Genomic DNA, 19,834 nt, shown 5'->3' with positions numbered 1-19,834 from the left:
GTGACACACCCGCTTGCTTCTCAGCTTCCGGCAATGCAGGAGTTACACTGAGCTCTGCTAGACTTGATTGCTGCAGCTGAGCAAGTCTTTTTGATTGACTTTGTCCTCTGCCTGTCCGGAACCTGGAGCATTAGAGCGCTTGTCCAATGGGGATCTGGACCGTGCTCTTGATCCTCATAAAACAAAGCTGAGCCAGTCTCTCAGCGCTGGCTATTAAGGTTCATACCATGATCCCAGCTCCCCCTGTCTATTCCTGCAAACCCTGTTCCTAATTCCTCTGCTCGATTTACCTGTTATCTGACCTCTTCCCTGACCTTTGACTATCCGATTGTTTACTGATTTTGTACTGCGTTGCCCCTTTGGTTTTGACTTTTTGACTTCGGCTTGCTGACTATCCTTTGTATTTGTTTGTCTGTCTCGTTCTATGTTACACTTATACCAGAGCAGGGATCACCTTTGTGGTTGTCTGCGGCTGCCTAGGGCCGTTTGAGGCAAGTAGGAAGGGACAGTGGGTGGGTTCAGTCTTAGGGCTCACTGTCGTGTCTTATCCCTACCTCCCTGTCCTGACACAAAGTTCCAGGATTCCTGTTTAGTTTAAGATTTTGGCATTAACAGAATGCTTTTATACATATAGAGAATTGTATGTAAGAGCAAGATGGTCTTCATCTAGAAAGATGTACAATCATCTGACACTAGAAAAACGATAGACTGAAATATATGAGCAGGTATAGATACAACCTGAGATTGCCTAGCATAGAAGAAATGTGCAAAGCTATTGATTAAAGACGCCAGACACCTACTAATATGCAAGAATCGCAGCCTGAAGATCAAGCAATCAATCACCAAGACAGACCTAAAATTATGTTCATTTTCTACTAAATAAAATGAATCAGACAGCATGATCTCAGATTTCAGCATAATAGACTATTATATTACATGTCTTTCTAAAAGAGGATTTATGAGGCATGTCCCATATAGCAGATACTTCCTTAGTACAGACAGCCACAATATGTGCAGGTGCAATATACTGTGCCAAATGGTAGACGTTATAGAGGGGAAAGAATAGAACTTTATACTAGTAATGGAATATTTGTTTCAAGAACAGTAAAAAAAAAAAAGCTGTCAGTACCAAGGCTCTGTGCACCATAGAAGCAGGACCAAGTGCAGTAACCTGGGGTTGTTAGGAGTGGGCTAGGTGTTTGGTAACAGACAAGGCACTTGTCATGGTGGCCAAGAGTGGTATGCCCCCCCCCCCCCCTCTATACTAAAACTGGCTTTGGAAAGGAAGAATCGGGTTTGTGTGGGTGCAGGTGTAAGTGCGGAAAAAATGATCACAGTCCAGCACTTAACCAGGATAACACTATACGTAGAAATCTTCACAGCAATCTGATGGTTACCCCTGGTGTAGACCCAGTTTTCCCAGGGGACAGTTATCTAGGTTTAACACTGCATACTTGCTATTACAATAACTCCAACAAAACCATCTTCTCTCTCCAATTCCAACTAACTGAAGACTAGAAGATCAGGAAAAAAGACCCTCCCACCAGGAACTAGCTATCCTACATATGGGTGACTGGGAATAACCTCCCCTTGGTAGAGTGAGGCACTCAAATTACTGATTGAACAACATAAAGCAACACAAGAACATAGTTAACCCTTCTAGACCTTCAGTTGTGCAATTAGAGTGGTGAGACCCTTCATCCCAAAGTGTGATCCCAAAGTTGGAATACAAAGGTAGTGGAACACCTGTACTGGTACACTACACACAGGACCCTAGAAGTGATGGAGCCTCTTTAGGTTGGTGCTGAAGTGTCTGAAAACAGTGGAAATGTACAGTATAAGTCATAAAATTGCAATATGAGTACAAAGCCCCTTCGGTTCAGGTGGTTAGATGTCAGATTAACTATTTTTTTTGTCTCCTCTCCCCCCTTTTTTTCCATGACCACCACTTATTGTGTATGTAACCTATAGACTCTATGATCGCCATAAACCATTACTAACACAGCACAGTAACTGCTTCCTGTTTATAGTAGTAATTGTATGTTCTTCCTTCCCTACTTGCTTGGCTTTGAGTTAATACTAAAGATGAGCGCAACTCTAACATGCTTAAGTTGCGCCATGTCTAGTTACTAGAAGTGAAATTGTGCCCGCTTTCCTGAATAAAAAAATATCACCCATAATAAGACTATGAGCGGGTAGGGGTTGTATGTATTCCACATTATGATGCAATGTGATGTACATTTCCACCTTTACAACTATTTTCTTTGTTGCAGTGCAAGTAAAATGATCAATTCATCATTTTAATTAAAAAATTTCCTATTGTTTTGTTCCTGCAGCTTTTAAACATTGTTTACCTATTTCTTCTTACCCTACATGCATAAGGTCACAAAAAAGTAGGGGACAGATGAAAGGCAATATGACTATACAGAGCTTATTATCTGTTCCCATGGAAATCTATAGGCCTCCTTACAAGCTATAGATACAAGACTCTAGATTTTTTTTAATTAAGTTGATTTATGGATGTGTTTTCATTTTAGAACAATAAAAAATGGATGCATAGTAGGGTAGCCTTTGGCTCTTGGGGTCAACAAGAAGATGAAGAAGTAATTCATCTCTGCTAAATGTGCATTTATGCAGTAGTTGTCCACCTGATTATCCGTAATCCGGAGTATATGTATTGATTACCTAATAATTTCCTTCAAGAGCTTGCAGGTTAAATGTGATTAATGGCAGATTTATTGGGCACACTAACACCTTGCGGTGACTGCTAGAACATAATACATTCATTTACTGTTAATTAAGTGACATCTTGGGGATCTGTGCATGCTTCCTCTTCAGTTTCCAGGAATTTGTATGCTCTTAATGACTTATATTCTGCAACGGTATTAGCAGCAAGTATATTGCTATGGATTTTGTACTGCAGGTGGCAGCCTATGACTTCCAGCTTCCAGTAAATATCAACTTCACCGGTGGATTATCTGACGCTGACAGCTCTGCTCCTGTTACCCCAACCCATTCAGAAAAGCATATCATTATCCCAAGGCCTCAAATGGTGAATGTCATCACTCCAGCCTGCAAAGTAAATGCTACCGGTATGCCAATACATTTGTCCTTAATGTAGTAATAGACTTAGAGTGCCCATATGTCCAAGTAGTGATAGTAAATATGAAGTATGAGGACAATATATGGTGTGTCTTTGACCTGCCAATTTATAAGCGTACTACTGCGTGCGGTAAAATATTTATTCTCTGATGAAACAGCTTTCTTCCTTACTCCATCCTAATATAGCCTTCGAGAGTACCAGTAAAATATTAATCTTCTTAAGTAACAGATTCCTTCCTTCCACATGGCAGCATTGCATTCTGGTATGTGGCATTTTCTGATATTCAGGGTTTTTTTATGCAGCACTGATGCCGTAGACTGGAAGAGTGCATAAATGGAGGACTTGTATAAAGAAGAGGCTTAGACAGCTCTTTAAATATATCCTTCACTTTGGATATAAAAACTGCAAAAATAAACTTGAATATGGGAATATACCCTCCAAGATCTACTATGAATTATATTATATGACAGACCCACATAGTAAACTATGCAGACTTGCTATTTAGGAGTTTTGGGAAGCTGGGTATCTTAGGCACATTCTCAATGACTGTAGCCTTACCTGGTTCTTGAATTAGTTTAGCTTCTGGCCTTTAAAACTTCTAAACTCATAAAATCTTAAGACACAAGTCACAGACATGACCCCTTGCAATCTTGAAAGCAGTGTCCCACTACCCTAGTTGGACTAGCATGGTAGTCATGCATGGGCACCATGCATTCATTGTGTAACAGAGCTTCAGGGGATGTTATAGTACAGTACTATCTCTGGAAATTCCTTTAGACAATGAATAGAGTAGTGGTGGGGCTGCTGGGCCATTCCAACGAGAGCCTTGAAACTTCTTTTCAAGACCCTGTGGGTCCCAGTGGTTAACCCCTGTGGTTAAGCACTTAAGGTGGATTTATATATTTTTATATTAGGCCACGCCCCTTTTCCCTGGCTGGATTCACTAAGAGACACACGCCCGAACCTGCGCCAGGCGTACTAAATTTACACCTGCTTCAAGCTAGTGTAGATTTGGACCATGATTTACGGGAGGAGGCCACGCCTTGTCACGCCCCCCACCCCCAGCTCCCCCAGCCTGCCCACCGGGCAAGCAGGGCATACGGCAGGTGCCAGGGAGAAGGAGCAAATCTGCACCTTCTCCCTGGCGTACGCCTTAGGCGGACCTTTTATAAGTGTCCCCCTTAAAGTGTACCTGTCGTTATAACTTTCAAAATCTAAATCAACAGTGGATGTTAAATGAAGCAAGTTTGCAATATACATTCATTATGTTATTGTTGTTATCCTCCTGTAAAACAAAGTTGAACTTGCCAGAAATTCATGTCCAGTCTCCTGAAGGCAGATTTTCTGACTTGTGCTGGTTGAAAAAAGCTGACTAAACACAGAAATTCTGGCCAATACAGAGAGTCACGGCTCAATGTGTCAATCAGTCACATGACTGCCTTCTCTCTGTGAGCGCTCAGATGGCCTGGGATACACGGGACTTCCTGTTTTGTGACTCTTAGAAAAAAAGGCAGAAAACAGGAAGTGCTGTGTTTTCCATGATAGCTAAAAAAAAACTTGCTTTATATCACATCGACTTTTGGTTTATATTTTAAAAGTTATAACGACAGGTACACTATAAAGGGGTATTCCCGTCTCAGCTAACATATTTACCCTTGTAATGCTTGTCTAGTTAAACAGTTTTTGCACCCCAAACCACATGATTTATGCTTGTGTGAACATACCCTTAGGCTTTTTGCTGCTTTTAACCTCTATTCACTGACATTAAGCAGATATTTTGAAAGCGGTGGGGAACTGAAACAAAATATATTAGAATGTTAAACTTGATATAATATAGTAGTTAAGCATTTTTTACATTAACACATCAAGTGCTCTTTCATGTGTGTCTTAACATTGTAGTTCTTTCAGTTATGGTGCCTTTTCATAGTTTTGCAGCAGCTGCTCAGAGTCTCCACTACCCACATTGCGTTTGAATTACCGTCTGGAGTCTTTGATCTTGGCATTGCAGATGACTCTTTGTGCTCCCAGGTAAGACTTTCATGCACCATATCCAAGAAAAATAGATTAGAAGGCTAAGGTTATTGTAAGTGAGAGAATTTAATGAATTAAGGAAAATTCCCAAAAGCTGTAGCAGATTCTATTCATATGGTAATCGCAAGACACAGATATATTGGCCTATATCTAAAGGGAAATAACCTAATATGTTTTGCTCATTTTATGCTTAGATATAATTATAGTATTTATGTATACAAATTAAGGTGTTGCAGTACCCAATCTCCACATTTTACCATTATGCCATTTTCAGGTACAAAATTCTGAGCTGATAAATTTTTTAAAGGGGCTCTACAATTTAAGGCTTGGTTCACACTACGTATATTTCAGTCAGTATTGCAACCAAAACCAGAAGTGGATTAAAAACACAGAAAGGATCTGTTCACACAATGTTGAAATTGAGTGGATGGCTGCCATATAACAGTAAATAACTGCTATTATTTCAAATATAACAGCCCTTGTTTTAAAATAACAGCAAATATTTGCCATGAAATGGCGACCATCCACTCAATTTCAACATTGTGTGATCATAGCCTTTCTGTGTTTTTAATTCACTCCTGGTTTTGGTTGCAATACTGACTGAAATATACATATACTTACTGTAGTGTGAACCCAACATTAAAGGGAACCTGTCACCCCCCGTGCCGGGGTGACAGGCTCCCGACCCCCTGTTACAGCACCCTATACGCGCCTAATCCCGCCGGGTCCCGCTTCTGGAGATGGTCGGGTGACGGAGATATCAGCCGCTGCAGCCCGGCGCGCGCTCCTCAGATGAGTCCAACGCTCATAGAGAATGTCGGAGCGTCAGACTCTCCTGTCATTCTCTATGGGTGTTGGACTCATCTGAGGAGCGCGCGCGCCGGGCTGCAGCGGCTGATATCTCCGTCACCCGACCATCTCCAGAAGCGGGACCCGGCGGGATTAGGTGAGTATAGGGTGCTCTAACGGGGGGACGGTAGCCTGTCACCCTGGCATGTTTAACAAATTTCTGGTTGCTAGGGGGGCAAATAATAAAATATACTATACACATATATTACACCTGCAGCAGCTCTTAAGACATCCTATTCTATATCCATAGGCATTAATATGTAGTTGGTCCCCTTTGCAGTTATAACAGCTTCCACTCTTCTGGAAACACTTTCTATAAGATCTTGGACTATCTCTTAGGGTATATTCACACGGGCGGGCTCGCAGCGATATTCTCGCTGCGAGCCCGGCAGGTCCTGTCAGTTCCCATAAACTACATACTTGCTGCGGTCTAAACGACCGCAGCGAGTATGTAATTATACCGCGCTTAACCCCTTCTACTCCCGCCGGCTCCCCCGCTGTAAGCAGCATACATTACCTGTCCTCGCTGCACGGGTCCGGCGTCCTGCTCTCCCGCCCGGCCAATCCGTGGCTGCGGCTGGGCAACACACTAATTGGCCAGACGGGAGAGCAGGACGCCGGACCCGTGCAGCGAGGACAGGTAATGTATGCTGCTTACAGCGGGGGAGCCGGCGGGAGTAGAAGGGGTTAAGCGCGGTATAATTACATACTCGCTGCGGTCGTTTAGACCGCAGCAAGTATGTAGTTTATGGGAACTGACAGGACCTGCCGGGCGCGCAGCGAGAATCTCGCTGCGAGCCCGCCCGTGTGAATATACCCTAAGGCATTATTTGCTCATTTACCTAGAACAGAGGTTTCAAGGTCAGACATAAATGTAGGATGAGATGTCCAGAGTTATAATCTCTATTTTAGTTCATCCCAAAGGCTTTCAGTGGGGTTGAAGTCTGCTCTATTTGACATTTACCCAACCATGCCCTTAAAGGCTTTTTTTTTTGTACTGGGGTTCCATCAGTCTGTGACATAAAAGGGCCAAACCCAAAATGTCCCCACAAGGTTGGAAGGATACAATTCTGCTTTCATATAGAAAAGCTTTCACATTTCAACTGCTTTAGAGAGTCCAGTGGAGGCATGCTTTACACCACTCCATCTGATGCCTGACAATCTGTTTGGTGATACAAGGCTTACATTTAATAAATCCAATACGCAAATTACTTAAACATAATGGGGCTAATTTAGTAACAATCTGTCAATTATAAGCCATTATGCTGTCGGTTGAGTCTGTTTTTTTTTTAAGAGCTAAGATGATGTGATACAATATGTCTTAAAAATGGCACTATATATACATTTAATACATTCAGTAAGTTGATGGGGTGAATATTGCAGTCTGAAGTATGGATATGTATTATATAATTACTTTTATACATTTATAGGATATGTTCACATGACGTTTTTTCCTTTCTGTTTATTATTTTTAAAATGACGTCCATCATTTTGAGTTCAAAATGACGTTAGTCATTTGTGTTTTGGATGCCCATCATTACAATGACAGCTGCTGGTACATTATTCTGGTTCAGGCAGACTGATTGCCATTTGGGTGTGTCTTTCATGGAAAAGTCAATTGAATTTAATAGTAAAGAGGGTAAAAGGACAGATGTCATTTTAAAAAGTGAAAGCGACTCCTAAGATCCTTTGCTATCATGTATTAAAGATCTCAATGCACAATTCTCTTAGGTTCTTGAGCTAAGCAACATTTCAAAGAAAACAGTGTCGTGGAGGTTAAATCCTGATCTAACGATGGAAACTCTGAAGAATGGAGTTTTTAAGTTCAGTAAACGTTTAGGTGTGCTTGAGCCCGGAGAAACAAGTACGATTAGTGTTCACTTCTGCCCTGGTATGTACTAGGGGAAAATAGAGGTTTCTATACTTTGCCACATACCTAGTGTACCGGTGTTGATTTACTAATTTTCCTTATTTTTTGCAGTCGGACCAGGGAATTACAAAGCGGAAATTCCAATAATCCTAAATGATAATCCAGATACTATTTATATACCTCTCCATTTGTTTGGTAGCTCCAAAAAAGCAGTGATAACTTTTGATCCTCCGTTGGTTATACTGACTCCTGTGCCTTTGGACACAGAAGTTGAAGCGGTGGTAGATGTCATGCCAGCTAATTATAACAGGTATATTCACATTATTACATATTCATTAAAGAAGGAATACGTTTTTTATTGCCTGCCCAGGAGTAAGATGATATGCTTAATCTACCAGGTTCATCCTTATCTAACAGCATGGTGTTATTTGCCTGTTCTCTGGTCTCACTCATTATAGGAATTCAGTTCACTTTATTTTCTCTATAGTTTTCTACTGTATAGCAGGATGTGTGCAATTTTGTATGTTGAACAGGCCATTAAGCTTTTTTTTAAAATCAAAATTACCTTTTTTTGGTAGGCCATCCGCATTGAAAGTGGAAATTCCAGAGATAGAGCTTGACAATGGTGAATGGAAAAAGCTGTTTTCTGTCCATTTTCCTAATGGTCAGACTATTTCAGGCTCTGGTCAGTTGAGTGAAAAAATTGTCTGCAAGATCGCCTTCAAATCTTCCACTCCAGTGTCTTGCTTGGCTGAGCTGCTATTCACAGATGAAGATAACAACCAGTAAGATGTATTTTTGTTCATAATATTCCAGTGTTACATTATTTGCAATGTTGTTTTTCCTCATGGCATTTCTTAAGGCGTTCCTTCATTTTATTTTCAGTTCATTGCCACAGAAAGAAATAATAAGTGCAACCGGCTGATTGTCAATGACAGTAACAAGAGTTTATAATAATGCATATAATAAATATTTTACATTAAATTAGGATTAGTACTAAAAACATTGGGCGCTAGTGGAAAAATATTGTATATTTTATTGTATATTTTTCTCTTTGTTGTTCCCAATCCCCAGGTGCAATATATTTTTCTTATTTCAAATGTGCAAAGGTTCAACGCATTCTCAGTAAATCGTTCTTTTCATATTCTGACAATATTTTACTGTTGAAATTAATTTGGGACCAGTTAAGTCCATCTGACTATGACTTTGTATGTGCATATATTTTTTTTTAAGGTTATCATCCCAGTGTATAGTGCTCTGGGCTCAAAGTGTTATCAATTTTGGCTCCCTTCCCTCAAGCATTTTAGTTTAAAACCTCTACATCGAAGCATGACATTACCTTGCTTTTAACCTCTGATTTATTTTCGTATGGAGTAGACAAAATGTTATTTTATATCTGCTCCTTCCTGATACATGCATAGACCTGACTCAATGATTCAGACATTTATTATTCTTCAAAATGTTAGAGGCCTATTAATTATTAAATTGTAAACATCTTTTTCAGAATATATAAATTGTGTAAGAAAAACTCCTTTGTTCCTCTTCTGTGGGTCCTCCAGAGGATACTCCATTTTTCCCCCCTGTTTTAGAGAGCTATATAATTTAGCATAAGGGTATGTTCACACTGAGTAAAACTGAAGAACTTTCTGCCGCAGAATCCCCCCTGTCTCAGTGTCCCATAGCCCGTCTCCGCTCAAAGAAGTGACATGTCACTTCTATGAGCGGAGAGCGGCGGCAACGGAGGAGCGAGCGCCCTCTCATTCACTCACAGCGGGACACTGAGGATTGCTGGATTCTGCGGAATTCCAATTTATTTGCTCAGTGTGAACATACCCTAAAAGTGATACCCCTATAGCAGTTTTGCATGGCTAGCCGCAAAGAATAATGGCAACAATAGAATACTATTCTCCCTTAAATTACACCTTTTAATTAATTTATTTTTTTGAAAGTTTTACAATTTTTTAATATTGAATCCATGGCTTCTTTGGAGAGACTCCAGCATATGCAGAGTAGGATCATTTTTCAGTCTAAGTTCTGAAGGTTTCTGTGCAGCAGCCATCAACTACCTAGCATCTGATTTGTTAAATGTATGCCACACAACGATGTACCCATTGAGGAAAATGTCATAATACTTTACCGGGATAGATGAGAGATTAAAAAAAGAAAAAGGATGAAAATAAATAAATAAATGTGCCTGCCTTCTAGTGGAGAATAAATGACAAAATCACAGGGAATGTTTAATGACAATGAGCTTCCTACGTTTATGAGTTTTTTGTCTGCACAGTCGGAGCACAAGCTTTTTTTGGCTAACAGCAGGTTGCAAATGTTGATGCACATAATATATTTAATGACTATTGCCTATTTTCTGTAACTTCTTTGCAAGTGCACATTAGGGAAATAAGTATGCAAACAGCAGAATGGCTGATGGGTAACAAATGCATTTCAGGCTTTCAAGATGGTGATGTGCAGCATATAGTCTGCAATTTCACTGAGCGCTGAGTTTTCTTTATTATCTTTCATTTGTACTTCTCCGCAGAACTCTTTTTTTTTTTGGCTGATGTAATGAGGAAATATATCGGGAATATAGGAACGCTTGGAAAAACGTGGACTGTCTTTCTTTTAATCAATTGGATAAATAGTTATGACTACAATGTTTTCACTAAACTCAGCTTCTTGTTGTTGTCTGATAGCCGATTCTGCCAGTTTACGGGTTTATTAATACAAGCTCCTGTTCCATTTTCCTGCTTTTTCAAGCCATAAAGCATACCTATTTTATAGTTTTTTAATTCTGTGCTGGTTTCCTGTTGTATTATATATTTTTGCTACCTGCAGTTATCACTAGGGTCAACTTAGTAAAAGAAGATTTATTTAGGTCCTATTGAACTTATAATATTAACCGTTTTTAATAAAAGGGAGTCAGAGGATTTGCAGCTCTCAGAAAAATAAAGTCCCAAACCTTATAATGGTATATCAAGAATTTGCACAAGATTGTGACCCTATTAAAAAAATATTATGAAAAAAAGTATTATGACAGAAACTATACACACGAAGAGACACAATATTTGTTGGCAATATTAGAAAAAAAATCTTTTAAAGTATGATTTTACTGAGAGAGTAGTAGTCACTTGGAACAAAATTTCAGGAGATGTAGTTGGTAAAACCACAATAGGCAGACTAGATGGTCTTTTTCTGCCAACAGTCTTTGTAATTTCTATTAAGTTTCTTTAAATATTTAAAGAGGACCAATCACCTAAAAATCACTATCCCTATAATAAAAGATTCTCTGTCCCTAAGTCTATTCCTGAAGATACAGACTGCCTGTGCAGTCTGTATCTTATGCTTTTACCTAATCCAGTATAGCGGAGAAGTAAGGCCGGGGGCGGCCATCTTGATGACGTCACAGTGGTGCGTTCCAACGCTGGAACGCAAGGGACGTAATCAAGATGGCGCCCGGCTTTACTGCACCGCTACAGAGGAGTAGGTAAAGTATAAGATACAGACTGCAAAGGCAGTCTGTATCTTCATGAAGTTTATTTCTGAAGATACAGAATGCACAGGCAGTCTGTATCTTATACTTTACCCACTCCTCTGTAGCGGTGCAGTAAAGCCGGGCGCCATCTTGATTACGTCCCTTGCGTTCCAGCGCTGGAACGCACCACTGACGTCATCAAGATGGCCGCCCCCGGCCTTACTGCTCCGCTCCGCTCCGCTATACAGCTATAGGTAATGGCATAAGATACAGACTGCACAGGCAGTCTGTATCTTCAGGAATAGACTAATAGGCCCAGTTAGGATATTCATACACAGCGATCTCGCGCTGTATAGCGCGGGATCACTGTGTACTTACAGAGCGGTGGCAAAGGCTCATGGGAGCCCTTCCTGCCGCTCGGCATGCCGGGAGCTTCCTGTCGCGCGCCGGCTCTTTTCAAAAGAGTCGGCACGAGACAGGAAAAGAAAATCGGTATATTGTGAAAACGCGGCCCTAAAAGTAATTAATTCAAATTACAAATATTAATAAAATAACAATTTTAATCTAATTATCGAAAAAAAAAATTTCCGCCCATGATTGGTTCTCTTTAAATGTATAAAAGAAAATTCAAACTACAAGAAAGCAAGAAGTAAAAGAAGAGCTTTGTCTGGGACTAGAGATGAGCGAACCGGGTTCGGGTTGGAGTCGAACCGAACGTTCGGTATTCGATTAGCTGGGGCTGCTGAACTTGGATAAAGCTCTAAGGTTGTCTGGAAAACATGGATACAGCCGATGACTGTATCCATGTTTTCCACTTAGCCTTAGGGCTTTATCCAAGTTCAGCAGCCACCGCTAATCAAATGCCGAAAGTTCGGGTTCGGATCGACTCGACTCGAGCATGCTCGAGGTTCGCTTATCTCTATCTGGGACCCATATTTTCAAAACATCCAGAAAGGGGGTGGGTGGAAAATAAAACATCCACTTACCTTCCTGGATCATGTGTTGCTGCCCAAATACCACCTCTCTGGGCCCTTGAGACAGGACTTGGGACATGACCGCCCAGCCATTCAGCATCTGTAACAGTGTCTTACCTCTGCTGCTAACTAGCTGAGCAGTCCTGCCACGTCACGTCCCAAGACCTGTCTTAAGATCAGGAACTGGCCAGACACCTAGGCCTGGAGTGGTAGTATGCAGCGCGGGAGCCAGGGAGGTAGGTGAATATTTTTTTTTTTCACCCACCCTCAGTCGCAGTTCTCCTATATATACACATAATTGACATAATTAGTATACTAGTGTAACTGGACCTATATAAGTTGCTGTTCCTCCTAACCTTTCCTCCCCCCAAAAAATGATATAATGATATGATTCATTAATAATGATAAAATTTTTTCATACATTATATATATCCAAAAATGATGGTAATGGCGCTCATGCAGCTACATTGGTAAAGTTGTGGTCCTTAAAAGGCATGAAAAACCTAACAAAAAAAAGAAAAACCTTCTAAGCAATAAAACATGCCCTGAAGTCCTAAATAGGCTGTGCTTGCAAAAGGTTAAAAATAGGTTCAGGGTCTGAGATGTTAAACCTATATTACATATAGTATACTTCGATAAAGGACTACAGGATCGAGTGTTGTGATTGAAATGCGAAAATTTACTTTTTGGTTTATTTTTCATTGAAAGCTGTTGTGCTTTGTGAAATTTACATAAATATTAACTATTATTATGTATAATTCATATAATGCTGACCTATTCCAAAGTACACAGCTTGATGCAGATTGCTTTCCTTTGCATCTGTCCCTCAGCAATATCCTTGTCTCATACTTTGTACCAGATGTTTTGGAATATGGGAGGGAACCCAAATGACCAAAGTAAATCAAGAAACTAGTCTCTATTCAGATGATTCCCTGGTTGAATGAGAAATCACTGCCTCAGTCAAGCAAGACACCAGTGCTAAACCATATCATATGATGCCCTTGTAAAGAAGGGTTTGTTAACCAAAATCAGTTCTATTAAGCATTATATAAGGAAAAAAAGCAAATATGTGAAGAAAAAATTTTGACAAGGGATTAAATAGTGATGGCTAGATAAAATCATCTGGCCATCACAGTTTTGCTCTTGTCAAAGTTGCAATTAGAGATGAGCGAACTGGGTTCGGGTTCGAGTCGATCCGAACCTGAACGTTGGGCATTTGATTAGCTGGGGCTGGTGAACTTGGATAAAGCTCTAAGGTTGTCTGGAAAACATGGATACAGCCAATGACTATATCCATGTTTTCCACATAGCCTTAGGGCTTTATCCAAGTTCAGCAGCCACCGCTAATCAAATGCCGAAAGTTCAGATTTGGATCGACTCGAGCATGCTCCAGGTTCGCTCATCTCTAGTTGCAATCCTTAAATATCAGGTCTTGTGAGATGTACCCGGTAAGCAGTGGTTAGTACCTTCCAATGATCATGGCTACCCAAGGATCATAGATGTGCCTGGGGAGTGAAGGATAACTTGTCTGGTCCAATCTCACAAAAGAGCTATTGTAATCCAAATGTTTTTGTTTCTGTGTCAGTGCTACACAGTGTGTTCTCCTTTTCCTGTTAAATTGACGTAGCTTAAGAGCCGAGCTCCCAATCACACAGAGCACTAGCCAAGTCCATTTTGAGAATATACATGGTACTCGTCTTTAAGTTGGGGGGGGGGGGGGTGTTGTCAAGGTAAGTGAGTAAAGTGGATACCACACAGATTCAAAAATGTCATGCATCCAATCACAGAAACCTCTCGGAATGGCTAATATATGTACACTTACCCCAATAGATCCTACAGTGTTATGGCTTAGTGTGTGTGTGTGTATATATATATAAATATATATATATATATATATATATATATATATATATATATATATACATACACACACGCACATGTATGTCTGTATTCATAAATGGTGATGAATTCAGGTCATTGAAAGCTGTTTTATATATCACTATGAAGCTAACATTTTGACCTTATACTCATCTTCACTTTCAAGAGCCATTAATCTTCAAAATGATTTTCTATTGCAGTGAAGACTCTATTCTGCTTTTATTTAGTTCTCCTGTGTGTGCTTTCATCTAGATCAATAATCACTAACTTCAGTCTTCTTCATACTTAGACACTAATTATGGCGATCTTGAAGCTTTTATACAGTACTAGGATCTTTCTATGCTTCTATTGTCAGTCTTACAGTAGCAAGCATACAGTGACGTGTAACATACAAAGCCATAAACACACAGACTATTTCTAATCTTTAATTAAATGTAGCAATAAAAATAAATGAAGTATACATAGTCATGTACAGTATCTCTGTGACATTATCCTTAAAGTGACACTGTCACCCCCTTTATGCATTTTGACATCTCTACACAGGTGTAAAGGGTAAATTTAGCAGTTTTCATACCTTATTTCATATCATACGTCATGGTGCTTGTTCAAGTAAAAAGTGTCCTTTTATCAACTGCAGATTGTATTAAGTGGGCGTGGTCTCGGAATTAGCCCCGCCCACAACGGCACCGTTGACCCTTTCGGTCAGCCTGTTCCAATGGGTGACGAGGGGGCGTGGCCAACTGTGGCATTGGGGGCGGGGCTAAGTGGCGCTAATGCCGCGAGGCCACGCCCACTTAATACAATCTGCAGTTGATAAAAGATGACTTTTTACTTGAACAAGCACCATGACGTATGATATAAAATAAGGTATGAAAAACGCTAAATTTACCCTTTACACCTGTGTAGAGATGTCAGAATGCACAAAGGAGTTGACAGTGTCACTTCAACATACTTTTTGTTTTTAAAATTGTTAGGTGTCATAACAGTCAAAAATATATCACAAAATGTTCCATATCTGTCCCAGAGCTCTACAGGAAGCTTTGGGCACTGTACAGTTGGCCACCGTCAGACCTCTTTATCCCTGCAATAAAAAAAATTGTAATACTTGTAAATATATTCCATTTCACATATTGCATCTGTTTAGATCTTGTTTTCTTTATAGTACAACCCATTTTTTTTTTTTTATAAAGAAAACCCTTTTCAATTGCCCCACTAGGGCATATGGACATCATATAGCCCCCTGCTTCAGACTCCTTTCTGAGCCAGAACTAGGAGCACTGCAGTATTAGTGGCTCCCATTCTGGTTGTCTTAAGCTGTTCACATATTACAGGGATGGCTATTCATCTGAATGTACTTTATTGCTACTGCAGCACAGTACTTTTTGGTAAGAAGTTCGACGTGGGAAAGTCACCTTATCCCCAGTGCACTGTGTTCTGAAAGGGACTGTCTCTGATGAGTAAGTACATATAAATGTGTTCTGGGAACCTCGTTTTTACCTTCTCATTTTCCCTTTTACACATGCTTACAATAGACCTGTGACTTTAGGTGTTACCATGCCTTTAAATGCAACAACCACTGTAGGAGAGCTATAGCAATTATGCCGCCAGCCAGTCTGTTGTATCACTTGTGTCTATTTTTAGGTCAAATTCTTTACCTCCTTACATTGCTTTTCCCTGATGCAATCTGGCACACTGGTAATTAATGAGAATTTAATCATTTATCAGAATCCATAAATAAGTTAAACTTTCAACATGTTGCTGCCCTTGGGGAGAACATAACAAACAGCATTCCGTGCTCCCACAGTGTCGTCCTATATCATCTTCAGGTCCCGGCTGAACGATCCCACCTCCAATTCCGAGACAGACTCGTCTCTGGGGTGATAGCCTGCTCAGCCAATCAGTGGCTGTGATGCTGTTCCATCTAAGTTAGTGATTGGCTGAGTGGGCTGTCCATTTCGGGAGTGGACGTGCTTTCTAGTATATATGAACATCATTTCTTAAAAAATCTAGAGGTCTCTTGCTAAGGTTAGAGAAATGTAAAATGTATCTATAGAAAGAGAAGAACCATTTAAAAAAACAAAAAAAAAAAATAAGGAAAACACTTTCAGGACATTGCCATTCTCAAAATTCATAAAATTACATAATTGTGAATATTTCCAACAGCATTCACTTGTGAAAAACTCATGGTCAAATTTGACAGTTTTTGGGTGAAAAGATTGAAAAATATATTGGGAAGTAGGAAAATTCAGATGCTAGGCCACCTTTTCAGGTAGGTTTATCATGCATACTGGTGACTAAGCTGGTTTTCTTGTCAGTGCAGTTCCGGCGCAAATTGTGGCACAGTTGCACTGCACCGAAATTCAGCTGCAATTTCCGATTACAGTTGGATTGCAGTAATAAATTTAGGGCCTATATGTCACCTTCATGGGTTTAAAACTGGTTTCACATGTCTTCAAATTTTCAGCTAGAGTACTTAACAGAAAAGCTGATGGGAATTAGCACAAACATTTAAAAAAAAAATACAGTTCTTTTTACTTTGATAGAAGCTCTCTACATTTTGGAACATCTGTAGATTGACGTAGGATATCTTATTAAAAAAAATGCATTACCCTTTTTAACCCCTTCATGTGAGCCATATGGTTATATGCATTGGCTGACGTGAAAAAGTGAATGGAGCAGGCTCAGGAGATGAGCCCACTCCATATGTAGTTGGAAGTGGGGTCTGCTATGTGTAGAAGACCTCTGCTGCTAATCATTGACACTAGCTATCCTGCTGATGGCAGTCATTAACCCTTTCAATGTTGCAATATAAAGTGATTAAAATGACTGAATGACGGGTGCCCTACCTGTCAGGTGCCTTATATTCCAACAACATTATTGCTGGGTGTTGATGGTTCCTATTAGCAGCTGGAGATCCATACTTTCCTTTCGTTGCTACCTAAGTGTCTCTGCTAATAGTCTGGCTCGGGCAGACTCTATTAGAAAAGCAGCGGCCGATCTTGCTGATCTATGCAATGCTGTAGCATTGCATTGATCAGAACTAGCAATCTAATGATTGCTTATGAAAGGTTTGCTAAATTGCTCTTTTTTTCAATCTCACAAAAAATTTTTTTTCAGTTTTGCCATACTGTACATTTAATAGTAAAATGAAAGAGGTACAAGTAGTCCTGCAAAAAATAAGGCTTTTAGAAGTCGAGGTGTAAAAAAATTAAAACTCAAAAGTGAAGATAAACCCAGTCATAAAGGGGTTAAAACACTATAGTTATCATACTTTTAAATGGTAAACAATGGTATTAAAAAGGTGACGCATGATAATGTGAAAAATTTAACCCTAAAACTAGATGGCTTATGAGTGTCTCTACTTTTCTAGGCTTTCTGTTGATGGCAAACACTCCTTTGCTTGGATATTGCTATATACAAGAGCACTAGTTTCTGGAAGAACATTAAGCTAATTTGTTCGACCTTAGAATGCTAAGTTACAGAGTCATTTTAATATAGCACAGTAGATTAATACATTCTTTCAAATCAAGTAAATGAGAAAGACCTGTGCAAAATTCCTTAATCTGTTCATTTAATCTCATTTTAGTCAGTTCATTGCATATTTTCAGCAGTACTCGTATTGCAATGTGGCTATTTAATTTTCATATATCTAATGGATTGTAATGCTGTCTTATTAATAGCTGCACATCTAATAGATTTGTCATAAAGTTTAGTGATTACAAGCTATTTACATTTTAAATACAGTAGACAAGAATAAATCTTCATCCATGTGATGAGCCAGCACTTCATTGCAGTTAGACACTCTTACTTACCATGATAGACTTTCAAGTAGCAGTTAACGTAAAATTAATATACAGGCATGGAAAACTAGTCAGCATCAGAGCAGGGGGTCACACCCTGGATCCCATAGGTCTTATGTTACTTCTATATACACCCCTAACTAATTTAACACAAAAGTTACAGTGCTTAGAGGTACACATTAGGTGTATGTGAAGGTGCATAAAAGTATTTGTCCACATCTTAAAGATTAAAATCCTTATTTGACGCTGTAGAATGCAGGAACCAATTACAGTGCATGTGCATTCCACCAGAGTCCTTGACGCTGCTAAGTTTCCCTTCTTGTAGACCAGATATATATACCATCAGTGCATCTCCTTCAAGTGTTGCAAATGAATAGAATGCGCTAGCACAGGGATGCCGGTGCCCTGGTCTTTTTTTTTTAAGCACGGCCTGGGTTCCCACGCATGGCGCTGATCTATTACCAAGCACCGGGCTTAAGCACTGGATGCGAGCTGGTCTGCCCCCAGTTGGAGGAAAACCCCTCCCCTCCTGTGACACAGCTCCATTAGAATCAATATGCCTTATACAGTATGTATTATGTCAGATTGTTGCATTTAAAAGGGTTATCCAGCGCTACAAAAACATGGCCACTTTCCCCCTACTGTTGTCTCCAGTTTGGGTGGGGTTTTAAAACTCAGTTCCATTGAAGTAAATTGAGCTTAATTGCAAACTGCACCTGAACTAGAGACAACAGTAGGGGGAAAAGTGGCCATGTTTTTGTAGCGCTGGATAACCCCTTTAATAAATCATAGGAAAGGTTTTTTTTTTTTTTTTACACATATATATATATATATATATATATATATATATATATATATATATATATATAAATAGTGTATATGTATGTGTATATATATACCTCAGTATCTACATATGAAGGACCGCAGCTGGACCTTTTCTTTTTAACCTTGTAAATAATAATAATCTTTTTCCCCCCAGGTTTCATCTCCAGGTTGCTGCTGTTTCTGAAAACTGCATGCTGACAGTATACCCACACCTAGCATATCATCGCACGGATCAAGTCATTTTAAAAAGCGGTACTTCCTTAAGCTTTTTTTTAAAAAATGAATATGTTTCAGCAGTTGGTAGTTTGGCTTTTGATGCTATTACGTATGGTGCTAAAAGTGTAGAATTAGGTTTGCTGTTCGCCAGTAATATCGTGATAATTACACAATGCACAGAGCCATCTGCTTTGTTACATTGTGTATGGTGATGCCACAGTTCTGACAAACAGAAAGCTAAAATAATGATCCTGATAGGTCACCAATAACTTTTGTCCACAAAGCCCTTTAGGCTGGGTTCACACACTGTATATTTCAGGCAGTATTTGGTCCTCAAGTCAGGTCCTCATAGCAACCAAAACCAGGAGTGGATTGAAAACACAGAAAGGATCTGTTCACATAATGTTGAAATTGAGTGGATGGCCGTCATATAACGGTAAATAACTGCCATTATTTCAATATAACAGCCGTTGTTTTAAAATAACAGCAAAAATTTGCCATTAAATGACGGCCATCCACTCAATTACAACATTATGTGAACATAGCCTTTCTGTGTTTTCAATCCACTCCTGGTTTTGGTTGCTATACAGCCTCACAAATACAGCCTCAAATATACATAGTGTGAACCCAGCCCAAAACTGTAATAATATAGAAAATATCTAAAAATATGATGATGTTACATTGGGGGAAAAAACTTGTCTCTCAACATTAAAAAACCCAACTACATTTGGCAATAATTTGTCATTTTGTCATATTGTTTTTTTTATAAAACATATATTTATATTTATTATAATTTTTTTTTTCTATTTAAACTTTAAA

The 19,834-nt window shown here is 39.5% G+C and overlaps 1 protein-coding gene across 3 annotated transcripts in view; it reads left to right on the top strand.

Annotated features, from left to right (window-relative positions):
• The window catches only part of CFAP47 (cilia and flagella associated protein 47), a 313,997-nt gene that overhangs the window by 63,324 nt on the left and 230,839 nt on the right, over positions 1-19,834 (top strand). For all 3 annotated transcript variants that reach the window (XM_069971016.1, XM_069971013.1, XM_069971015.1), the window contains exons 23-28: positions 2,924-3,092; positions 5,031-5,131; positions 7,715-7,874; positions 7,965-8,163; positions 8,432-8,638; positions 18,954-19,051. In XM_069971016.1, the coding sequence (XP_069827117.1) occupies positions 2,924-3,092; positions 5,031-5,131; positions 7,715-7,874; positions 7,965-8,163; positions 8,432-8,638; positions 18,954-19,051 (934 nt within the window). The remainder of the gene's footprint in view (positions 1-2,923; positions 3,093-5,030; positions 5,132-7,714; positions 7,875-7,964; positions 8,164-8,431; positions 8,639-18,953; positions 19,052-19,834) is intronic.

Source organism: Dendropsophus ebraccatus, chromosome 5 (genome assembly GCF_027789765.1).
Source record: "Dendropsophus ebraccatus isolate aDenEbr1 chromosome 5, aDenEbr1.pat, whole genome shotgun sequence".
Lineage (NCBI taxonomy): Eukaryota > Metazoa > Chordata > Amphibia > Anura > Hylidae > Dendropsophus > Dendropsophus ebraccatus.
The sequence above is the reverse complement of the archived record's forward strand: the minus strand, read 5'-3'. Positions and strand labels throughout refer to the sequence as shown.